Below are 26564 nucleotides of genomic sequence, written 5' to 3'. Positions count from 1 at the left end.
AAAAAAAAAAACACTCCAGACTACTTACTCACAGACAAATATTCATTCAATTAATCATATGGTTTTTAAATTTAGCCCTTTTAATCCAAAAAAGATATCGCGCACTTCAAATCTCTATAATCGGTGCCCCGATGAGCATTCCTCTTAAGAATTGTTCATTTATAAGTTCTTCTTTTTTATTTTTTTTTGTATTAACATTGTAGGATTCAAATTCACAATTTATTTTTATTTAACTGTAAATTTCACTAAATTCACATTTCAAAATCATTTATTAATTAAAAAAAACTGAACATAACGGATATCGGCATGGCGGGAGACAGTATCTGCCCTATTGTATGTTTTAATAATTACGAGCATTTCACCTTTCTGTAATGAAGAGTAACGTAATCCTCATGAGAGTCCCAATTGGTGATAAGAAATTAATTATTTTAATACTGTAAGGAATAAACCCTTAAAATATTACATAGTAGGATGTGGGCTTTCTGTGCATTCTATATTCTATTGGTTATCTCTTTTAACCAGAGTGATATCCTAGAAATCCAAAACCAGTAACATGCCGATTAGGGTGTTTCAAAAAATGATGACTTTTAAATTTTAAAGAGCTCCGGGCGGAAAATCAAAGTTCATTTAAAGACAAAAAGTTTCGTCCGTATTAGAGCGAAATCGATTAATATTTAGAGATCGCTACCATTGGTCAAATAATTTTTGTTTTGCTCTTTTTTTTTTTTTATAAAAAATCCTTATTAAATGTTTTGTATCTTTTCAAATTATTAGCAAAACATGTAATTGTGCAAAGTTTATTTAAATATAATTTGCTATAAAGACAATGCAGTTGGAATCATTTTAATAACAATAAATAGGGGAGGGATTAGCTATGTGGTTAGCGTACTCGATTCCCACGCGGAGGTCCCGGGTTCGAATCCAGCTGCTAACCCTTAGATTTTCTCTTCCCAGGAGCTTCTTACAGCTCACTGTCCGGTGATGGACAGTGTTGTCTGTAACGAGAGAACACTGTCCGGAGGCCGGCAGTGCACTGAAAAAAGCTCCGGGCGCCAATAACCATAGATGTTGACGCGCCTTAAATCATTAAAAAAAAAAAAAAAATAACAATAAATGCAAAATATTCCCTAATTTAGACGTTTCAGCAACCAAAATTATTTGTTTTTTAAATTCTGTACGAAACAAATAAAAAAATGAAGTGATTTTAACGTTAATTAATCGAAATTTTTCAAAAATGTATATTTTTCTGAATATTTTTTTTAAAAAAATACAGCTTCTTTAATTATTCATAACTTTGGGAATAAAAAGGCCATCAAAATGATTCCAACTGCCATTGTCTTTGTAGCAAATTATATTTAAATAAACTTTGTACAATTACATGTTTTGCTAATAATTTGAAAAGATACAAAACATTTAATAAGGATTTTTTTAAAATCTTTTGATCAATGGTATCGACCTCTAAATATTAATCGATTTTGCTCTACTACGGACGAAACTTTTTGTTTTTAAATAAACTTTGATTTTCCGCCCGGCGCTCTTTAAAATTTAAAAGTCATCATTTTTTGAAACACCCTAATGCCTATATAAATATTTATATTTGCGGGTATGTACAAAAAGGTTATAGCAGCTTTGACTACCAGATATACTTGACCATAACAATTTAAAAATTATGCAAAGAAGAGAATAATTTAACTTGGAACGATTAAACTAGTGCAAAAAAAAAAAAAAAACTGACAGATGAAGAAAAGTGGGATATTAAAAAGATTATAGTGGACGGGGTTATGTTTGAGGTTTAAGTAGATAAAGAGGTTTCCCAGTATAGATATGTCTGAAGATAATTAGGTAGATACTGTGGATATGTGCCTCCAGGGTGTGCTTCACTGCGGAGTATATACAAATATATATTTAGAAGGAATATATAAGTATATATATATATTCTGTCTAACATTACAAGCAGTAGCACTACTGTAGTGGAGTTTCCACTATATAGGTGAAAGCCAACTCTCAAGATCCAACTTATGGAGAGGCTAAGCCCACCAGGGGGGACTTAACCTAAAATGCACTTACATTTTCAACCAATATCGCATCCAATTTCATTATTCTAGCAAACTATAAACTGTTATTTTATTTCTTGTTAACAAACTTTATTATTTCTGTATGCAGTACATACCTTTCATTATTTCCAAAGTTTCTGAAGGTAAATATTATCAGCAAGATATTTATTAGATGAGAAGGTGGTAATATGGGACAGTCTTTTTTTACCTAGCATATTTTGAAACACTACTGAATTTAAAATCTATTCTGAAGTAAAATCATAGACATACATTATTTGTCTTTGTAAATTTGGAGTCCTGTGTGGATTACAGCAAGGAGTCTGGAATTACACTGAAAAAGTCTGTGGTGGTGCCATATTGGGTTTTCAGAAAGTGTGATCGTAATATGGGGCACACTTAATAATTTTAGTTAATGTTCTCATTTCTCCATGAATTGCAAAAATAAGCCTTGAATACGCCACAAAACCCAATTATCGTACATTAAGGACAAAAATTAGGGTGTAATCAGTTTTCTTAGAGAAATGCCAAGACATGATAGGTGAACTAGACACAAAAATGACAAACAAATGACTTCTTTTCGCACGCAGTGCATTCCATATGAGCCCAACGACAACAAACAATGTGCACTCAATCCACATTTCTCCGGGGGCTTTGAGTTCTTGAACTTTTCTCCGCAAAAAAATGCAATCCTCATCTTCATTATCTGGTACCGAATTTTGGGGTGTAGTGGACAAATCCAATTCACCTGATGAAACTGAAACATCAGAATCGTCTTCAGAATCTGTTTGTTTTTGATAATAGGCGATGCAATTTTGACTTCGGGACCCTGAAGTGAAGTGCAGCTTCTCGATTACCAAGTTTTTTTTCTCCCTTACAGTTTTAATAGCATCAACCATGTCCTTTTCATCCCAATTTTTACGTTTGCCTTTCGGCGATGGTCCTAATTTTGGCCCTTTATAGTACCCTGTAGAAAAAAAATATTTATAAGACACTAGTTTCGTCCTCAGTGCCACTTTTCACACTTGTTTGGCAGACGATTAACGAGGTTGTTATATGGGACAACGCTGTCCCATAACCTCATTTTTTGTCAATATACATTCATATTTGACATCCATAATACTGGCAATGAAAACTCTGTACTCACTACATTTTTATTGTTGAAGGGAAATTATTCTAACTTACCTCGGTATTAACCAAAAGCAGAGGAAAATTAACCTTAAGAAAACTTTTTAGCATTGACAAAATCAACACGGTCCTCTCTTGGACAAAGCGTGTCCCAAATTCCAACCCCGTCCCATATTACCACCTTCACCCCTACCCTTAATCAAAATGGTTCTAGAAAAAAAGGTTTAACTGTATACCCACCAAGAGTTAACCAAAATGTAACTAAAAAAAATCTTTGGAGCGAATTTTTGAGGTAAAAACCAAAGATCAACTAATTTAAAGAGTTACTTCCGTTTTTAAAATTACAATTAGTGCTGAGAAATGCAACTGCAACGTAAGTAAACCTTCCCACTTCCTCTCTACCTCCAAAAAAAAAAAAAAAAAAAAAACAGGTATCGCATTTCGGTAATGTTAATACTATATATTTTTATCATATCATTATTTCAATTTTAAAACTGATTAAGAACAGCAGATGAGCAGGAAACGTTGAAATTTAAGCAAAATTTTCTTATGATCCCAGCCAACTTTTTGCAGTTTGTACGAGTATATTCAAATTAAGTTATCGACAACCTTGTCAATAATAATCACAAAAACAGGGCTGTCCCAAATTCCAACCCCGTCCCAAATTACCACCTTCTCCTCTACATACAGATGATTTTTATTTTCTTAGAAATCAAATTCTTTCTGAAGCATTCACGCATTCTCTCTCTTTGTTACCCCAATTATCGAGAAATGCCTGAAAATATATATGATTTCAGCAAAAGAATTATCTAAAAAAATATAAAAATATACATATATTCAATTGACAATATATTGAATTCTACTTCATCGATCACTTTTAAATTTAGAATTTACTTATTTATGGAATTCATATTAGTAAGATCAATGTAAAGAGGCCGTTCATTAAACTTAGTGACCATGGAGCGAAGCTCTAACCAACCTCTCTTTCAGAATTGCCTCAAGAAGCATTTTTCTCGTAGATACAAGTTCAAGTAGGAGTTATAGATTAATACGTAAGAGTGCAATAAGCGTACCAGAATAAAGAAAACTGTTAGGAGCTATTTTCAATAGAATTCCCAAAAAAACTCTCCAAAAAATTGATTCTTTAAAGGAGTTCATCCAGTTGGTTGGTTTTGTTCCCAACTTATTACTAATGTGGAGCTGATTCGAAGCATTGAATTTGAATTTTGAATAAGTTTTTCAACATTCTCTATGTGTATCAGGCCTGTCTGTCTAATTGTAGCACATTAACCTCTTTATTCTAAATAATAAACCCGTCACAGAATGTTTACTGAAAATGAGGCCAGTTACGAGGGTCGTTTGAAAAGTCCGTGCAAAGTCAGAGAGATAGCACTACTGGCGCGTATCAAGGTTATGTTTAGTTAGTAGCTTCTCTTGGAAGAACACACACCAAGTTTCAGCCAGATCGGTCTATTTCTTTGTGTTTGGCATTCGTTTGAATCGAGGAAGTCGAGTGATTTTCAAAAAATGGACGAAAAAGAATTTTGTGTATTGATTAAACACTACTTTATGAAAGGCAAAACGCCTCAGGAGACTAAAGAGAAGCTTGATAAACATTATGGTGACTCTGCATCTTCGATTAGAACAGTTTATAAGTGGTTTCAAAATTTTCGGAGTGGCCATATGGGCACAAGTGACGCTGAACGTTCTGGACGCACTGTTGAGGTTACTACTCCAGAAATCATTGATAAAATCCATGATATGGTGATGGATGACAGAAGAGTGAAGGTGCGTGAGATTGCTAGTGCTGTGGGCATCTCGAATGAACGGGTACATAATATTTTGCATCAACATTTGGACATGACAAAGCTATCCGCAAGACGGGTGCCGCGATTGCTCACGCTTGACCAAAAACGAAATCGTGTGAAGTGTTGCAAGGACGGTTTGCAGCTGTTCCAGAAGAATCCGCAGGACTTTAAGCGTCGTTTCGTCACTGTGGATGAAACATGGATACATCACTACACTCCTGAGACCGTATTTCTGTACGGTAATGATCCTATAATAAACATAATAAAATAGAGCACTAAGCCAGACGCGTAGAATAGATTTACTAGATAAACCGTTATGTCAAAGCGGCGAAATGGGCAACCTTTGATGCCAACGAACTTCTACTAAAATTTATATGTTACGACACCGATAGAAACAGAAACATGACCAAAATATTGGAGAAAAAGGAGTAAATCAACAGACTTATTTTCACGCTCCACTAGTTACTGAGGTTAAAGGTAGTTTGAAATGAAATGATTGCCCTCAAACTGTACTTCTCATCAACTTCTTAGAGACTCGTTAAAGCAGTAGAAATTACAAGTAAAATAAATATTAAAGAATATATTTAACTACAAAAAAAATGTAATACCTCAAAGGGATTGTTATTTGCTCCGAATGTTGAGTGGCATAAACCCGGCCGATTGGTACAGCTAAGATCAGATTCTAATATGGCGGCCCTTAAGGCCTACGCCACTGCGACCCCTTTGGATCTATTGTTGCTCCCCAACTTTAGAGCTCGCCCTCCAGACTCTTAATTCTGGAGAGCGACTTCTTAGTAAAGCTCACAGGCCTTGGTTTTTCCTCCCCGAGAAGTAACATTCTTAGCCACACAAGCCCCTCACACTGACACAACACGTGCAATGACGTTTCCTCCTCTTCCTGACAGAACCTACAAAGGCTATCATCTGCCAGGCCGCCCCCCATGCGATGCATGTGTTTTCTGAGCGTGCAGTGGCCGGTTAATAGGCTTACAATTGGCACTGCTAACTGGGCACTTCAGTCTCAGAAGACATATGAACCTGCTGGATCTGGTGAATGAGTGGTCATTGCAGGGTATTGCCTTGACTGAAAAAGAGACACCGCTCCAGATTCTTGCATTCTTGTGGTGGTTGTGGCACGAACGAGGTCCCTCAAATTGGCTTAATGCCTAAAGCATAATATTGTTATCGAACACGATGATAATGAAATTTTAGAAAAAGCTCAGTTTCTCAGAGCAATAATTATTGACAGTTTTCGCTTTTGAAAGGAGAAAAAGCATTAAAATTGAATTTTCATAGTTAATCTACATGTGACATCATCTGGCGTGCAGTCACACGGAATATCAAATCCAACTGTACAGTGATGGTCCATATTTGTGTTAGTCAGAGTGTTGAGACAGAATAAAAGTACACATTAACCATATCACCATTTTTTTTATAGCAACAAGCATCCATTCCATGGATTATATTTCCAGAGAATATTACCCAGAGCCACTCTGACTCTATCCAAAAAATGAAAATAACCATATAAATAATTCAAATTCAGAAAGAAAGTTATTAATTTTTATGTTCTAAAATTAAAGAAAAAAGAGTGAAGCGTAATTTTAAATTTTATACTTTCAAATTTTGTAAACCAATTTTTTGTTTTCCACGAAAATACAAAATTAATGAGTAAATTATTTCAATTTCACTAAAATTCTGTTCAATAATGTATTTTTTTAAAACTAATTTGTTCTAAATTAATGAAATAACTTCATTTATCTTTATTATATGTCAGAATTTTCAACCTTAATAATTAGAATTAATAATTTTATGCAATCTGCATCCCCAATTTCAAAGTATGTCTTAAAATGAGCATCATGAAATTAGCCCGAATATTTATCAGAGTTTCTATCTGCAATGACGTAGAAAGATAAATCTTTATTTATTAATGTATAATTCAAAACATTTGCTTATATAATATTCATTTGCTAATCAAGATTCACTAATTGGCTACAAGTTATTTTATCGAGTTCAAAGCCTTTCAACTAAAATACAAAACGAAATAGAAGAATAGAAATTAAATGTTAAGTAAACCATTAACAAATAAAATATTGTTTAATATTAATTAGAAAAGCCAATATGAGGGCATTAATTGGGCAAAAACAAAAGTCATAACTAATACGAATCGTAACTATTTACAACTTTGGTAAGTTTTACAGAACATAGTTTTATATTGTTGTTCTCAAGTTAATAGTACGAGTATAGTATATGACCCAATGAATCTACGAGTAATAAAAGCAATAGGCAAAGAATGCTCTTTGTTGTATTACTATTTTATTTTATTGAATTATTCTAATTTATTTGACCAGGGGCCCCCAAACTACGACTCGCGGGCCACATGCGGCCCCCTGAGGACATTTATCCGGCACCCGCTGCACTTCCGAAAGGAGCATCTCTTTCACTAGTGGTCAGTGAGAGAAGCACTACGAGGTGTGTTCAAAAAGTAACGGAAATTTTTAAATTTCGCGGGTTTGGAGAGTCTGATTGTAAAATTTTTTTTTTTTATTATGTTGGTACACATGCCCCTGAAGTACGATAAAATTTTCAGTAATATTCATTGTTTACTTCTTAAGTGGCAGCCGTTAAGGTTAGACGTGTTTTTCGAGCTTGGCGATTTTTGTTTGTTAAAAAAAATGGATCAAAGAATTTGTATTAAATTTTGCGTAAAAAATGAAATAAAGTGTAATAAAGTGTGTGAAATGTTAATAAAGGCATATGGTGAGTCTGCTATGAGTAAAACAAGGATTTACGAGTGGTACAAGCGTTTCCAAGATGGCCGCGAAAACGTTGAAGATGACGAACGACCTGGGCGTCCAAGCACATCAACAACCGATGAAAACGTGAAAAAAGTGAAAGAAATGGTTATGAACGATCGCCGAATCACAATCAGAGAAGTCGCTGATGATGTTGCCATATCAATTGGCTCATGCCATGAAATTTTTTGGGTTTTGGGTATGAAACGTGTGGCAGCAAAATTTGTTCCAAAATTGTTGAATTTCGAACAAAAACAGCGGAGAATGGAAGTTGCTCAAGAGTCACTCAATGAAGTACTGAAACGTGTTATAACAGGTGACGAAACATGGGTTTACGGATATGATGTCGAAACTAAGGCTCAATCGTCCCAGTGGAGGCATTCAACGCCGTTTGCGTGAAGCAATCCGAAAAAACGCCCGGATTTGTGGCAAAACAATTCATGGATTTTGCACCACGATAATGCACCTGCTCACACTTCATTGCTTGTTCGTGAATTTTTGGCCAAAAACAAAACTTTAACGATGCCCCAGCCTCCATATTCGCCAGACATGGCTCCATGTGACTTTTTTCTATTTCCAAACATAAAGAGAACATTAAAAGGCCGTCGTTTTACAAGCATAGATGACATTAAAAGCGAATCGCTGAAAGAGCTGAAAGCTATCACAAAGATCGAGTTTCAGAAGTGTTTCGAGGATTGGAAAAAGCGCTGGCACAAGTGTATTGTATGCGAAGGGGACTACTTTGAAGGCGACAATATTAATGTAGATGAATAAATAAATATTTTTTTCAAAAAACGAAAATTCCCGTTACTTTTTGAACACACCGCGGTGGTGGTGCCGCAAAGCACTGCGTCGCTCATGTACAGTACTACTTCCGATAACGCGGGATGCACGCGTCACAGCACCGAAAACAGTGTAAAATAACAGCCAGAAGTAGGAAGAAAGGCAAAGCACTATAACTAAACCGGATATTGACCATCTCATTAGCCAAAAGAAGGCCCATAGTTCCCACAGAAATACTGGGCAGTTCGGTGATTTAAATTTACTTGTTCTTTATTTGAAATATTCTATTTGTTCCCGTTTTGTTTTTTTTTACTTTAAAATAGTTTGTTTTATAGTCCGGCTCTCCAACGGTCTGAGGGACAGTGAACTGGCCCCCTGTGTAAAAAGTATGGGGACCCCTGTATGAGGCCATAAAGATTATTTTTAATTATTCCGAAGACTTTGAATTTTCTGGATTCTACTATAGGAAATATTTAGGACTTGAATTGTGCAATTGCGATGAAGCTTATTGTGTGATATTCTTTGCGCAAAATACAATTTAAATGAGAGCTTAGTAATTAAACTATGAGAGATTGTTCAATGCAATGAATTTAATCACAAAACCTAAATTAGTTTCCGTCATCTCGGTAGTATGTAACAATAAACATTCTCAATAACCGTTCGTCAAAGCCACACTCTCTCCATATAAATCAACCTATATTGGCTCATAATACTGTATCATTGGATATTCTCAACTTATATCACTATATCGACAAATCATTTTCGTACAATAATTTCAGTTAGCCAAGTTGGTGTAACTTTATTAAGAATATAGTCTACTTTGTTCAATAATTCACATTCTTCATACTCGTAAATTTTACTTAGAACTACTAAGTTCACATCTCACAAAAACTAATCAAAAATATTTTTTTACTGAAAGTAAGATTCAAGAAATGTTTACCTCATAGATGATTAGTTGCAGCCAAACTATTCAGCAGCAGCGGTATTTTCAGAATAACTCCAAAAATAAGAAATAAATAAATGGAGAAACTCATTCAAAAAAATGGCCAATCCGATTTGATCCATTTCTTACATTTTGAACTTTATAAGATATCCAGTCTCTTTATTCCTTTATATTGTAATACAATTTTTCTAAATTATTTACATGTGTTTACATGTAATTCTATGAAGTTAAGTGACACTTGCGGATGGCTGATTTTGCCATAAAGGCTTGGCCAGCGGTTGTAGCGGCGGTCTGCGATATGGGGACGTCACACATAGGACGCGATATCTTTGTTTGAGCGGTCCAGTTTGGTCGCTTTATTCTTGAGAAGTAGTAGTGCGTTTTCTTGTTTTTTGCTTTAATTTTTATATATTGAGTATAAGCTCGGACGAAGAACAACTTCTGCTATTCGCTTTGCAAAGCACAAAAAGAAGAAAAGACGAAGTTGGGTGCATGAAATCAATAAGAAGAGAGAACAATTAGGGGAATACCACCGCTTATCTATCGAACTGGAGTCACATGAAGATAGGTTTTTTTTTAAAAAACATTTTTATAATGTCCGTGTGAATCATCAAACAAAAATCTGAATTTGCGCATATTTTCTATAAAAATTTCAATTTCTTCACTCATTTTTGATCAAACATGGCAAGGTGGTCACGTTGAAATCTGTAATTTTGTACTACCAGATCGCTTGTCGTCGTGACAAAGACTAGCCAGCGGCGGTAGACCGCGTTCTGTTTAACAGTGATGATTAAAACTGTCCGGTAGGACAGTTGTATAAGGGTTGATCGTCAAAAACTGCAAGAAAAAGCGTAACGTTGAAAAACACCCAACTTTGACAATTTTTTTCTCTTTTTCTATAAAAGATAAAATTCCCAAATTTTTTTTAAATTATAGGGCAAACCCTCCTCTATCACTGTATTTGTTTTGTAACGACCCAGATTTAATAGGTTTCGAGAAAAAAGTTGCCGAAAATGAGCAAAAACGGCTTTTTCATAAAATGTTCTTGTTCTTGTTCTTGTTCTTCTTGTTCTTCTTGTTACGTTTTTTGTAAACAACGTAGCGCCTAAACGTGTGAACCGATTTTCATGAATGAGGTGTCGTTCGATTCGGAATTTTATGTAGATGTGCCTTTTGGGGGTCTCGATCCTATACATGGAATGGGAGAGGAGTTAGCCCCCTTTATGCAAGGCCCCCTCCAAAATTATTATTACTAATTACTCTGTAAATCTTGGCCCGATTTTGATAAAATTTGGTAGGATGATAGGGTTAGGGCTCCCCTACGTAACATTAAAGCGGCGATCAGTTCTTACTCTTGTTAAGGGGAAGTATAGCAATCGTTTTAAATTATCGACACGTGAACCGACCGAAGTGTCATTGGAATCGAAATTTTGTACAGATTTGCACTTTAAAAGTCTCGACGCCGTGCCTCATAAGGAGGGGAGTTCGCCCCACCCAAATAAGGCCCTTTCTAAAACTATTATTACCAATATTTCTATAACGCTTAGTACGATTTTGATAAAATTCAGCTCGAATAAGTGGTTAAAGCTCCTCTACGTTGCTGATGCTCTTGCACCTACTAAGAGGAAGTACTGCAATCGTTTAAATTATCAATGAGTGAACCGATTTAAATCAATGAATTGTCGTTCGATTAAAAAATCTTTGCCTCTTTGCCTTTTAGGGAGAAGTACTGCAATCGTAGTTTATGTTTCTTACTCCTCTTAAAAGGAAGTACTGAAATCGCAGTTTAATTTTGCTATTTACGTACAAATACCTTCCTATGTTATTCAAAACGCTTTTTCAAAAACATTGTTATTGGGGATGGTTTGGGGGACCGCAACTATAATCATTCTTTAAAAAGATCTCTCCAGTGGTAGTTACGGTTCCGACTTAACACCTTATTAGGTTATAATTATAGAATTGCTTATTCCAAATTTTAAAAAATCTGTAAAGCAGATATGTAACTTTGTAAAATAGACAAAAAGGAAAATCTATCCAAAAATCTCCGTAACAAAAACTTACAGTTTAAAATGTTAAGTATAAGGGTTGATTAAACGCCAAAAGGTACACAAATCAGCAAGTACCCAACATTTCATTAATACTTCATTAATATTTAAGTAATTCTACTGCATTAATTTTCATTAATAAGTTATTTTTTAGAATTTATTAGATGTCACAGACCCTTATGCTGGCCACTTCATTTATAATATTTTTTTGTTATAATTATGATAAATCACATATATGTACATGCATGTTAAAGTAGAAAAAGACAAAGTTAGAGTAGGCTACTGTCTTGAATTCGTCTTACCGAAATATTCGAGAGCACAAATAACACACAGTTATAACAAGTAGATTATTCAACAACAATTATGATTTCTCGATTGTAATTTAATTTAGACCTCCTAATTTTACTTATAGTAAAATACTGGAATAATTAGCTGTCCTAAAAATATGCATATCTTATTTACTTTATATTACATATATACAACATTGTGGGATGAATACCTAGATTGAGAATGTAATTGAAGAAAACTATGTTACTTGCGATAAAGCCAGATAATTATTATAAACGTTTGACTACTTCATAAAATAACAATTACTTTAATCGAAGAATGAACTTAAACCGATGATTTTTGAAAATCATTGATGTATGTTGGTGAAGTTTCTTTTAAAAAAAAGTTTTGAATTTTTTAGCCTCATAATTTTTTTTTATTTTTTGTAACGTTTTTCTTTTTAACCTGTAATTAATAGTTTCATTATTATAGATAACTAGATATTACAGTCAATCTACAGTGCTACTTGAACATATATTTTGTAGACGAAAATGGCCAGCATAAGGGTCTGTGACATCTAATAAATTCTAAAAAATAACTTATTAATGAAAATTAATGCAGTAGAATTACTTAAATATTAATGAAGTATTAATGAAATGTTGGGTACTTGCTGATTTGTGTACCTTTTGGCGTTTAATCAACCCTTATACTTAACATTTTAAACTGTAAGTTTTTGTTAAGGAGTACAACATTGTGTAATACAATTAGACCGCCTGACCGCCTCGGTCGAAGATGGTTGCCCGCCGCGACAGGCCGCTTTCTGTGTGCCCAAGGCCTTAAGATCTTAAGTGATCTGGTAGTACAACTTTACAGATTTCAACGTGACCGCCTTGCCACCTAGTAATACGAAATAAAGATTCCAATGTTAAGAAACTTTATTACTCATTTTTTATTTCATTCTCGCGACATACGAAAATACTAGAAGAACCTATCTTCATGTGACTCCAGTTCGATACATAAGCGGTGGTATTCCCCTAATTGTTCGCTCTTCTTATTAATTTCATGCACCCAACTTCGTCTTTTCCTCTTTTTGCTTTGCAAAGCTAATAGCAGAAGGAGTTGCTCTTCGTCCGAGCTCATACTCAATATACGTACAGGGTGATCCATTTAAAACGCACCAATCGCTAATAACTTTTTAGCAAAGCGGAATTTCGAAAAAACTCATGAAGTAAACTATATGTTTTTTTTGGTCTAGTTTTCAAATTTTTTACCCCCGATGCCGTATCTTCAATTTTTGCGGAGTTACGGCCAAAAACCCGATTGGGGTTTCATAAGGACCACTGGTTTTAACAATGATTATGAAAACTACATAAAATGGCGTTACAACATGTGAAAACTACATGAAAAAACTGTGAAAAATGGCGTTAATTTCGTTTCGATATCCCTAATATTTGTCGAGATATTTAAGATCAAAGTTACAATTTTATCAATTCGTGAACGGTTTTCGATATTAATTTTCCACCAGAAATACACGTTTTAAGAGGCCTCTGACTGCAAAAAATGTTATTTGAGACTCAAATAACAAAAATAATAATAATTGAAGATTTTAAAACATGTAGTGTAATGTAATGGTTATGGGTGAGTCAGAATATATTTGTATTATCATCAAATAAAAGCAACCATCACATCATTTTAATGCACCCTGTATGCAAGACTTCTTGACCTATGATTACGGTGAGAATATCGTGCCAGGGTTAGGCGGGTGTTGGTCTAGTGGTCAAGAGCGTGGCTTTGTAAGTGGGAGGTCCACAGTTCGAATCCCGCGTATGCAGTCACTCTTATTACGTAAAGAATCATAATATTTTTTTAATAAAGTGTAGTTATACGCGGGATTCGAACTGGGGATCTCCCACTTACAAAGCCACGCTCTTGATCACTAGACCAATATCCGCCCTTCCCTGGCACCGTAATCATAGGACAAGAAGTCTTGCATACGGGATACATTATCATGATGTTATGGTTGCTCTCATTTGATGATAAAACAAATTTAACTCCGCAAAACGTAAAGATACAGTATCGGGGGGGGGTGGAAAATTTAAAAACTAAACAAAAAAAAACATATAGTTTACTTCGTGGGTTTTTTCGAAATTCCACTTTCCTAAAACGTTATTGGTGCGTTTTAAATGGATCACCCTGTATAAAAATTAAAACAAAGAACAAGAAAACGCACTACTACTTCTCAAGAAGAAAGCTACCAAACTGGACCGCTCTAACAAAAGAATCGCGTCGAGTGTGACATCCCCATATCGCAGACCGCCGCGACGACCGCTTGATCGTTGCCAGCCGCGACAGACCGCTTTCTGTGTGTCCCCAAGCCTTAAAACTTATTATGTGTCCAACCGATATTGAAATATCAAATTTGAACTTCCCAAATGTTTCGTATTTGAGACCACACACTGACCAAAATAAACAGATACAGAAAACAGAGGCACACAGAATGTGTGTGGGTGAAAGAAGGAGAGACCAATTTGTAAAAAACCTCTTTTTCGGATTCCAGGGACCTCCAAACAGATATTTCTGACAATTCACACGTTTGCAATTCCCTTCCCTTCCGCGGAATAAGTGAATGTAAAAAAATAATAATTTGCATAAAACGTAAGAAAGCATTTTGAAAAGTTTATACCTGTTCTCCAGCTATTCGCTCGGCTGGAGAATATAAATCTCCTTTCCATCTCCAGGATAAAAAGTTTAGCATGATTTTACATGGTCCCTCACCCCCACTGCCTGGCTCCGCCCGTCCACTTCTTCCAGCTGAAACAATTTCCAATAAATAGGACGTGAAAGTCTTACCTATTCGTGCAAAAAAATAATGTGACAAGAATTTTTAACAATTTCTCTTTGCATCCTACTAAATTATTCTCCTTTTTATAAAAGCTGATGTATTCTTTCAATTTAAAAAAACTAGAAAATAAAAAAAAGTATTGTGAGTTCTTTGTAAGCTAATAGGAAAACGTGAGTGCTCTTTCTTTTGTAAGATTATCTTAACAATTTTTTCTCAGATTTGTAGAATTGTTTTTAAAATAATATAAACAAACAAATATAAAACCATTTTAAAGGAGACTACCCTAGGCAATTAATTCAATATTTTGTTTTTTTCTGGCTTCGAACTATTGAGTCCGATAGGCAGACGATTGTAGTTACCACTGAAACGAAAGCAACTAAATAAACAACGGTGAAATTCCGTGGACTTATCGACTTGAACTTTGGGGTTAAAACAAACCCTCAAATTCACACAAGGAATTCAGTCTTTTCATTCAAAAATTCTTCGTCAAATTTCAGATGATCTATTTTATGTCCCGAAATTCTACACTTTACGAGGGTCGTTTGAAAAGTCCGTGCAAAGTCAGAGAGATAGCACTACTGGCGCGTATCGAGGTTATGTTTATTTAGTAGCATCTCTTGGAAGAACACACACCAAGTTTCAGCCAGATCGGTCTATTTCTTTGTGTTTGGCATTTGTTTGAATCGAGGAAGTCGAGTGATTTTCAAAAAATGGACGAAAAAGAATTTCGTGTGTTGATTAAACACTACTTTATGAAAGGCAAAACGCCACAGGAGACTAAAGAGAAGCTTGATAAACATTATGGTGACTCTGCACCTTCGATTAGAACAGTTTATAAGTGGTTTCAAAATTTTCGGAGTGGCCATATGGGCAGAAGTGACGCTGAACGTTTTGGACGCCCTGTTGAGGTTACTACTCCAGAAATCATTGATAAAATCCATGAAATGGTGATGGATGACAGAAGAATGAAGGTGCGTGAGATTGCTAGTGCTGTGGGCATCTCGAATGAACGGGTACATAATATTTTGCATCAACATTTGGACATGACAAAGCTATCCGCAAGATGGGTGCCGCGATTGCTCACGCTTGACCAAAAACGAAATCGTGTGAAGTGTTACAAGGACGGTTTGCAGCTATTCCAGAAGAATCCGCAGGACTTTAAGCGTCGTTTCGTCACTGTGGATGAAACATGGATACATCACTACACTCCTGAGACCAAAGAACAATCTAAACAATGTGTTATCAAGGGGGAATCTGCGCCAAAAAAGGCGAAGACCGTTCCTTCGGCCGGAAAGATTATGGCGACTGTCTTTTGGGATTCGCAAGGAATAATCCTCATCGACTATCTGGAAAAGGGTAAAACTATTATAGGTGCATATTATTCATCATTATTGGACCGTTTGAAAACCGAGCTGCAAGAAAAACGCCCACGATTGGCCCACAAAAAAGTCCTTTTCCATCACGACAACACACCAGCTCACACCTCAGCAGTTGTGGTCGCAAAATTAATGGAAATAGGGTTCCTACTCGTTTCACATCCCCCCTATTCTCCAGACTTGGCTCCCTCGGACTACTATTTGTTCCCTAATATGAAGAAATGGCTGGCGGGAAAAAGATTTTATTCAAACGAGGAGGTGATTGCAGAAACGAATGGCTATTTTTCAGACTTGGACAAATCCTATTATTCGGAAGGGATCAACAAACTAGAGCAGCGTTGGACGAAGTGTATAAGCCTAAAAGGAGACTATGTTGAAAAATAAAACAGGTTTACCCTAAAAAATTAAGTAGTTTTTATTTTTGCACGGACTTTTCAAACGACCCTCGTATATAGTCTCGAATGAGTTTTTGTTTTTAAATTATTTATGGCGCGTCAACATCTGAGGTTATTGGCGCCCGGAGCTTTTTTCGGTGCACTGTCTGCCTTGAGTGTTCTCCGTTACCGGGCTGTAAGAAGCTCCTAGGAAGAGAAAATCTAGGGCCAGCAGCTGGATTTGAACCCGGTATCTCCGCGTGGGAATCCAATACGCTAACCGCATAACTAATACCATTCCTGCTACATAGTTCTTACTTATTATTAAACTGGTACATACCTCAGGGATCAATTCTTGGCCCCATTCTTTGCATCATATTCTTAAATATGTTACCCAACCCTAAAGATGTAAAGCTTGCTTTATACGTCGATGATATGGCTGTCTACACCTCCTCATGGAGGACGGATACCATTGCAAACAGGCTGACAAGAGCACTCAATCAGATTAATAGGTTTTGCAACAAATGGAAGATAAGAATAAACGATGACAAGACTCTGGCCAAACTCTTTACTAAGCGGAGACCGGTGATAACTAACTCTGTTTAAATTAAAAATCTACTAATTCCCTGGAAGGCAGAGATTAAATATCTAGGTCTAATAATGGATAGGAGGCTGAAATTCCACAGCACACATTAATGACCGTGTTAACAAAGGTAAAGCGGCTATCAAGAAATTATTTCCTCTGTTATCAAGGGACTCCTAATATTGATACCCCAAACAAGTTGTTAATCTACCGCGTAATTGTTAGACCAATGTTGCTATATGCCTGGCCTGCATGGAACCTGGTTAGGTTAGTAGTACCAACTTAAAAAAGCTCCAAATTGTACAGAATAAGTTCTTAAGACTGGCCATCGACTCAACCAGGTACACTTACATCGAGACGTTCCACAAAAATACCGACTCCACGTACATTAAAGACATAATTAAAACTAATACCCACAGATTTTTCACCAAACTACAAGACAGTGACATACCTATTTACAGCCAAACTGGAAGATACGATATTAACTCTCAGTACAAACATGAAAGAATTAAACATACACTCAGTCAGTATATAATTTAATTTACGCTTTAGCATTTTATTTTACATTGTAGAGGTTTTTATGCAATTTTTCCCTCTAATTAAAAATTTTATTTCCTCTTTAGCCTGTTAGATAATACTAAGACTGTGTAGGAGCTAGAATTACTTTATTGGGACTCCTGTAAATACTTTGTAGTTTCTTTGTAAATAAATTGTAAAGATTAAATTAAAAAATATATATATATAATAATAATAATAATAAATCGACTGAGTCGATGATGTAGAGGGGATGTATGGAGGCATTGTTCGTAACCTGGTGCTCCACTAACCTTGCTGGTCAAGGTTCAGCGTCGGATGCGCATGGGTTGCAAGAACATCTGCCATCCCAAGTAGTGGAGCAATATGTTCGAGAAGAACAGATATTAGAGGCGCTAATAACCTCAGCTGTTGATGCGCCAAAAAAAAAAATAATAAAAAAAAATAAAAAATAATAATAATATAAGGGAAGGGATTAGCTATGCGGTTAGCGTACTGGGCTCTCACACGGAAGTCCCGGGTTCGAATCCAGCTGCTGACCCTTGGATTTTCTCTTCCTAGGAGCTTCTTACAGCTCACTGTCCGGTGATGGACAGTGTTGTCTGTAACGAGAGTACACTGTCCGGAGGCCGGCAGTACACTGAAAAAAGCTCCGGGCGCCAATAACCTTAGATGTTGACGCGCCTTAAATCATTTTAAAAAAAATAATAAAAAAGTAAAGTAAAGTAATCGCCTATTTTTTCAGGCGGGGCTTAACGTCAAAACTGCCAATTAGGTGTCGCGGACGGAGGCGACTAGCAAACATACTTTACTATAAATTTCTTTTATTAAACATTAAATAAAATCCAAGGCCTAAGACCGGGAATCGAACCCAGTACCACAATACATATTAGCTTCGCAGGTCTCGCCTCTAACCACTCGGCTACCCTGGCGCCCGGTAATAATAATAAAGTATTATTAAACTACAAAAAACATACCTCTTTTTTTTTAATCTATTTTTTTGTAAATTTCATTAATATTTTTCTTTAAACATTGTCTAAATACTACTTACAGCTCCCTTTTGATTTTCCGGCCGTCTAAAACCCAACTAACCAGGTAATTCGTTATCTATCAACGACATTTTATGTAACAGTTGTTTGTAGAGGTTTTTAATTTTGGTTATTTTTCATTCTGTTTCAGGTATGGACAGTTTCCAGCATCTACCAATCCGTAAGTGTTTCTTAACTATATAAATAAAATAAAGTCCATTATTACAAGATAGTATACTTAAATATGCTATGCGAATTTAACTATATTTTACAATTTTTTTGTACTCTATCAAGGAGTTATTATTTTTTAAAAAAGTATCTTGAGCATCGTCGTAAAAAATAGCACACATTCGGGTGGAAGTTTACCCTAGACTGTAATAAAAAACTAATAGAAGCGTTAAATGTTATTAAAAGTACTACAGCACTGTAATAAACACTTAACAAAGATTAGTTAAACAAAGCACAATCTAAAAGTTGATATAATTAATGTTATACATAGAACATGTTAAATTTAAATGTTATCTATGCAGCAATAACTTTTCTTAATGAACCATTTACTATAAAGTCACTCTAACACCCTTGTTGTACCGCTAACTAATACTGAAATGTCATCCTCAAGTACGAGGATTAGCTTCCATAACGGTCTGCCGGATGAGTTATTAAACATTTAACAGAACAAAAAGATTTCTTAGAGTGTGTTTACATTCATTTACTGGTTTTAATGGCCAGCCTATGTTTTTCTTATACCTTATCACCCAAATAAATGTTGCATGTATGCAATAAATTAAATTGGAATAGCTTTGAGACAATAGATAATATATTTAGTTTACCATTGACTATTAATTTTGGTTGTGAGGCGCCACGGTAGCCGAGCGGTTAGAGGCGAGACCTGCGAAGCTAATATGTATTGTGGTACTGGGTTCGATCCCCCGGTCTTAGGCCTTGGATTTTATTTAATGGTTAATAAAAAGAAATTTACAGTAAAGTACGAGTCGTTTGAAAAGTCCGTGCAAAAATAAAAACTACTTAATTTTTTGGGGTAAACCTTTTTTATTTTTCAACATAGTCTCCTTTTAGGCTTATACACTTCGTCCAACGCTGCTCTAGTTTGTTGATCCCTTCCGAATAATAGGATTTGTCCAAGTCTGAAAAATAGCCATTCGTTTCTGCAATCACCTCCTCTTTTGAATAAAATTTTCCCGCCAGCCATTTCTTCATATTGGGGAACAAATAGTAGTCCGAGGGAGCCAAGTCTGGAGAATAGGGGGGATGTGAAACGAGTTGGAACCCTATTTCCATTAATTTTGCGACCACAACTGCTGAGGTGTGAGCTGGTGCGTTGTCGTGATGGAAAAGGACTTTTTTGTGGGCCAATCGTGGGCGTTTTTCTTGCAGCTCGGTTTTCAAACGGTCCAATAACGATGAATAATATGCACCTGTAATAGTTTTACCCTTTTCGAGATAGTCGATGAGGATTATTCCTTGCGAATCCCAAAAGACAGTCGCCATAATCTTTCCGGCTGAAGGAACGGTCTTCGCCTTTTTTGGCGCAGATTCCCCCTTGGTAACCCATTGTTTAGATTGTTCTTTAGTCTCAGGAGTGTAGTGATGTATCCATGTTTCATCCACAGTGACGAAACGACGCTTAAAGTCCTGCGGATTCTTCTGGAATAGCTGCAAACCGTCCTTGTAACACTTCACACGATTTCGTTTTTGGTCAAGCGTGAGCAATCGCGGCACCCATCTTGCGGATAGCTTTGTCATGTCCAAATGTTGATGCAAAATATTATGTACCCGTTCATTCGAGATGCCCACAGCACTAGCAATCTCACGCACCTTTTGTGTTGAAGCCAATAGTGCACTGAAAAAGGGCCCAACTATTTGACGTTCTTTAATTTCAAGAAAAAAGAAGTACAACTGACCAAGTTTTTCCGCCATTATTATATTATTTTGTTTTTTGATATATTCAAATGAAGCACTCCTTATTAAGGGAACTTGCTGTATTTCCTGCAATATTCTAGCATAACCTCTTCGGCACAGCTGCCGCAAATGTAAGCATTGGTGAGCGAATCATTCCAATATTATTGAATAATTTAAAATAACCATGTTATACGAGAATATTTTACAGCAATTTATTTCGTTTAGAGGAGGGATAAAAAAAATTGTCCCACTCAATGTACGTATTTTTAAGAAGGGTAAAAAATGCATTATTCTTCCCAAAATTCTGCGACGCTGTTCAATAATATTAAATTTTTAGACGTCATGCGGAATAGAAGCGACAGTAAATAGTAGAGGAAGTGATGGTAATATGGAACTCTTCTTTGTTTTTGACTTACCAATGCTAGACATTCCAAAAAATTGTATTACTTTCTCTGAAATGGAGTTCAATGAAGTATTGGCCAACTTCATATTTTCCACTGTTCTTGAGTGACGTCACTTTAATTTTTTTGTCTAAAATCATTACTTTTTTCCAATAAAAATGTTATTACTCAAAAAGTTTTAGTCCGAATTCGATTCTGATGACACGGTTAGAAAGGCAGATAAATTTTCTAAAAATTGATACCATTTCGAAGCATAAGCTATCCTCTAAACAGCCTCAATCTTCCTCCAGAAACTGGGAAAATAAAAGTAATCGAAATTTTTAAGAAAACTCATTAGGCCCTTATGTGATCATTATCAGACCTGCAAAGCAGGTTCAATTGTACTGTAAGTTCATTTTGAAATTTTCAATTTTGTTTTTATCGATTCTCGAAAACTTTAAGAAGGCAAGTTCAAACTGTTATTTTTGTTTTGTTAGGTGCTGGCCACTTTTTATAAAAGTTTCCTTGTTTAATGGGCTTTCAAATGATATATCATTTTCCAGGATTCCTTTTATCTTCGTATGAGAAATTACGTTTGTTTTGCAAGAAAACGTGTTGACGAGCACTCAACAGTGTTAGTTATCAAGTTGTTTACTTCATTGAAAACTCTTTTAGATGGACCAGTAGTCAATTTTAAAGTAGGTTGTCTTAAAATAAGAAAGTCAAAGGTTGCAAATTGCACTTCAAAAAAAAAAAAATCTGATCTCTCTGAAATATTTGAGAAAATGTTAGGAAATATTTTAAACAAGTACTATTTTTATGAACAAAAATTCTTATAGTTTGTACTTACTCCAAATTACAATTTCTCCCACAAATACTCTGTTGAAAAAGAAAAACGTGAATAAACCTTATCTTTTTTTTTTTTTTTAAGTGCAATTTGTAACCTCTGACTTCCTAATTCACAAATGAAAATCGCTGCAATACGTCCCTTTGAACCAATATACGAGGTGTGATCAAAAAGTAAGGTGACTTTTTGAATTTCGCGCGCTCTGTGCACTCTAATTTCAAAATTTCGAACACGCAAACACGAGTCTAACCTTTACGCCTCTCACATAATAACAACACATGCTATATAGTCATAACTATGAATATATCATCGTGACGAGTGTACCAACACAACAAAAAAAAATTTTTTGAAATTAGAGTGTACAGAGCGCGCGAAATTCAAAAAGTCACCTTACTTTTTGATCACACCTCGTACAGTGCGGATAACTACCACTATTTTGATAACCAAACATAAAATAACAGTTTGAACTTGCCTTCTTAAAGTTTTCGAGAATCGATAAAAACAAAATTGAAAATTTCAAAATGAACTTACAGTAGCAATTGAACCTGCTTTGCACACTACCGCTATCTAGCTACAGTTCGAGCCTGATACTTTTAGCACAAGATCACTTGCTACCAAAATACTCGTATTATAGGGTTCCATAATACCAGCAGGGTTCCAGATTACCACCACTTCCCCTATTATAAATGCAGTGGAGCCAACTCTACTTAAAAAGTAAAAAAATTAATATATTTATTTATTATTTGGCACACTTTGTATTGTTTTGTCCGTGAAGTTAGGTTAGAAATGAGAGTACTGTTTTAAAGATTTTGATTTGAAGTAACAACTTCATTACATCTAATTATCTTTTAATGCAAATATAGTTGCAAAGAAAATAACTAAAATGGCCGATGATTATAAGAAAGAGTTAATTTATTTGTATCATTTTGTTAGAGTTGTATTCTCCAGTCGGAAATAACAACAAAGGACTTCCGCTAAATTCATTATCAAATTTTCTAACGAATGACATGCATAGCATAAATTCTTTATTAATATCCCTACCTCCTCTCCGCCAAAACAACAGCTTTTGATGTGGTTTTGATTGCTGTGGTAGGACCCTGGGTTGTGTACGTACTCTTTGTGCTGCTAACAAATATTCTGCTTGCCATGCTCTCTCGTAATTTAACTTCTCATGAGATAAAAAAAAAAAGAGAGAGAGAACAAAAAACAAAAAAAATAAGAGATAAAATTTATTGAATCAGTTATTTGGACAATTTAAGCGATATATTTAATAATAAAAGTAATAATGGTAACAATTACGGTAGGGACTAGCTCAGTTGTTAGCGAATAGTGGATTCCAACACAGAGATCGCAGGTTCGAATCCTGCTGCTGCCTCTTAGATTTTTCTCTTTCTAAAAACTTCTTAGGGCTCATTGTCCGATGGTGGACTGTGTTATCTCTGCAACGTGAGAATACTGTCCGGAGATGTTGATGGGCCTTGAAGTAAAAAAGAATAAAATACAGGGTGTATACGGAGGAGTGGTCGAAATTTCGGGAGGTGATTCAGCAGCTCAAATGCAACAAAAAATATTCTCGTCACTCTGGCCCGATTCTCAATAGTGTCCAAGATATTTGCATTTTTAACTGTTCCGTCGATATTCGCGTTTACCACCACACAAACGGCCGTAACTTTTTTGTCCTTTAGCCTACATCAAATATGCTTATTCCAAACGAAAGAGCATTAAATTTCCTATAAATTTGCTCAGTGCAGAGCATCAAAACGTTTCTTATAACAATGACATTTTTAGTTGATTGTCTAAAAAATTCGTTCTCGATGATTTCTGTTAAAATTTTCAACTGTATTTTTTCAATGTTTAATGAATCTAGGAGTCACATAATTTCAGAAAAAGTTGCGCATTTATTGAGCTTCAAGACCATATTTTTTTAGCATTTATTCAAGAAAATTTTAGCAATTTTAGCTAGGCACCTCCCTATAGGACTTTTATACTAAGTTGCAAAAAAATTACAGTTATAAAGGAGGATTCGCCCTATATTATAAAGAAAATTTGGGAATTTTATCTTTTATAGAAAAATAGAAAAAAATTGTCAAAGTTGGGTGTTTTTCAACGTTACACTTTTTCGTGCAGTTTTTGATGGTCAACCCTTATACAACTGTCCTACCGGACAGTTTTAATGTGTTTTATTGCTACTTTATTTTTTACTTCCGAATAATTATTAAAAACTAAAAGGGTTACTTTTCTTTTTGTTCCTTTTCCAAAAATTGACATTTGAGTAAATTAGTAGTGAAAAGTCGGTTACCCAAAATCTCAGTTTTCTGCATTTACACCCCTCTGTTCGGGGTAACGTTTTATTAAAAACCAAAAAATCCATAAAAAGGTAACTTAACGTCATGACATGTTACTGTCTACGTTGTGGGGAAACAATGTAGTTTTCTACTGAAGATGTTGATATTGGGGCGCTGAGAAGGCTCCAATAATCTCAAGTTTTCGCCTCTTTCTTATTTACTACGTAGCTCTACAGCCCGGGTTGGGTCTTGGCTTCCTTAACAATTCGATTCCAGACATCTCTATTGGATGTTTTCACTTTCCATCCCGTTACTCCAAGGATTCTCAAGTCCTGCTCGACATCGTCAAGCCAACGTCTTCGCGGTCGGCTAACTCTCTTCTTCATGCCTATGACGGGTAACACGCAGCAGTCTGCTCGGCATCCTGTCTTCTGGCATTCTTCTGCAATGTGGCCTAACCATTCCGATCGTCGAGCCTTGATGAAACGGACCACATTCTCATCCCCCATACAGAGTATTAAGCTCACGGTTCTTTCTGAGTCTCCATGAGCGAGAAGTAGTATCGAAAACTGGACCACAAATCCTCCTTAAGATCAAAAACAGTTAGACTATTTATCATGGCAGATGTAAACGTCCATGTTTCGGCAACCAGCCTGTTTACGGTTCTATAAAGCCTTGTCTTCGAGGTTCTGGACAGATAGGAGATCTTAAACAATCTCATGTTAGCAAAGTAAGTTCGGTTTGCAGGAAGGTTCCCCATTCTCCCATTCACTTCGCTTATCATTCTATTTTCCTCGTTTAATTCAGACCCCAGGAGACGCCTCTAAATAAACTAACAACAGGAAAGTAGCCGTAGGTGGTTACTATACCTGCCAATAGGGTAAATTTAAACTTCTGATTCTGTCAGTATTCCATAAATCAACTTTAATTAAAAAATAAAAACAAAAAATCTGGATTGAAAAATGAAGTAAAGTAATGGAGAGTTTTATGTCCAACTACCAAATTAGGTGTCATGGACGGCTAGATTGGAAAATAAATGGGTGTGAATTTCGAATGAAGACATTCAACGTCTAGTATTTTGGGCTTGAAGACATTTTGTGGTGGCCAGTTAATAAAATTTTACTATTGGCATTAAATTGTAATATTGGAAGTGACGCATAAACTGAAAAAGAAGGATAAACACGTAGGTGTCAGCCTTAAGAAAACAAAAACGAAAACAAAAAACAAAAAATAGGCTAGGTGTTTGTTTATTCCAGCAAACAAATGGTTATAAGTGTTTGTGAGTGATGCAGCATTTTATAAATAGGTATCATTTTGTTTGTGCTTTATGGTATATATATGTATTCCACTATATGGTTATCCAATGACAAATGGTTGGTTGTTTATGTACATAGCAAGGCTAGATGTTTGTGCCAGGCACAGTGAATGTCTGCGGAGAAAGTAGAAAAGAAGAAGTTTAAGCAATCCCACGGAGAGGAGCCTTATTTTTTGTATGTTTTGCATCTCATTCCGCGTCTTCTGCTCTTCCAAGTGTAAAGAGTGTTCTGCCAACCTGATTGATAGTACAGCTAGACGTTCTGTTAGCTAAACTGTACAACTTTTACCAATTTATTACACTTATTTGTGTAAAAAAAAAAAATGGCGATAAACTTGTTTTATAAAACTTTATTTTTTATTGTTACAAATAAAGCTTGTTCATCTTGCTATTTATTTTTAGAGAATTTCGGATACATCATCTTTGTTATCAGAATATAGGTTTCACAAAAACTAAACCCTTCTAATAGATTAAGAATTTAATTATAAAAAAGTTTGCCTCCGAATCAGGACAACCTCAAGAGAACTTTACATCTGTAAAGTTCATTTTCTCCTGATATCTCATATATTTCGGATTTTCCTCAGTTTTTATAGCATGATTCCTAAATTTTTTTACTTTTTACATCAACCATGTGGCGTTACAATATCAATATGTTAGTTACATATTTTTATTTATTATGTAATAATTACATCAATATAATAGACACGTCATTTAGTATAATTCTTAACAAATACTTGGCTGTTTCACAGACGGATTTAAAATGATAATAATAATAAATAGACAGGACAGCAGGACAGAGATTAGCTAAGACGTTGGCTTCCATGCGAACGTTAATTTTCTCTTCCGAGGTCTTCAATGAGAGAACACTGTTCGGAAGCCTGCAGATCACTGAAAATAGCTGCTCCGGGCACCAGTGATATCAGATGTTGATGCGCCTTAAATTAATACAAAAAATATATAGGGTGAAGGGACCAGTAATTGACTGGGCACCAGTAATTGACATACCAGATATAAACTGGTATTATAAGGGATATGAGCCGTTTTTAGTGGTGATTCTTTCAATTTCGTTATTGAGAAGCCTTTGGGCAGCAGTTCCAGAAAAATATTAATTATTGGAAGGTTCCTTGGTATCAGTGGAAGGTTATTTGTGTTAAAAGTTCAAAATCAAGGAAAAAACAAGCCGTTGCTAAGGAGGATTGATAAGAAAATAATTTTTCTTTTTTCTTATTTTTCGTTTATTTGTTCATATATTCGTGTGGTTAT

At 35.3% G+C, this 26564-nt stretch overlaps 1 protein-coding gene across 11 annotated transcripts in view; it reads left to right on the top strand.

The window, feature by feature from the left end:
• Positions 1 to 26564, top strand: part of LOC141450977 (cell adhesion molecule 2-like) — a 673919-nt gene that overhangs the window by 488101 nt on the left and 159254 nt on the right. For 10 of the 11 annotated variants that reach the window (XM_074121937.1, XM_074121940.1, XM_074121938.1 and 7 more), the window contains one exon: positions 18706 to 18735. The exons of the other annotated variant lie outside the window; for it this stretch is intronic. In XM_074121937.1, the coding sequence (XP_073978038.1) occupies positions 18706 to 18735 (30 nt within the window). The remainder of the gene's footprint in view (positions 1 to 18705; positions 18736 to 26564) is intronic. 11 annotated transcript variants of the gene reach the window in all.

Source organism: Rhodnius prolixus, unplaced genomic scaffold (assembly GCF_049639745.1).
Source record: "Rhodnius prolixus isolate KJV_2025 unplaced genomic scaffold, Rpr scaffold_8, whole genome shotgun sequence".
In the NCBI taxonomy this organism is placed as follows: domain Eukaryota; kingdom Metazoa; phylum Arthropoda; class Insecta; order Hemiptera; family Reduviidae; genus Rhodnius; species Rhodnius prolixus.
The sequence above is the reverse complement of the archived record's forward strand: the minus strand, read 5'-3'. Positions and strand labels throughout refer to the sequence as shown.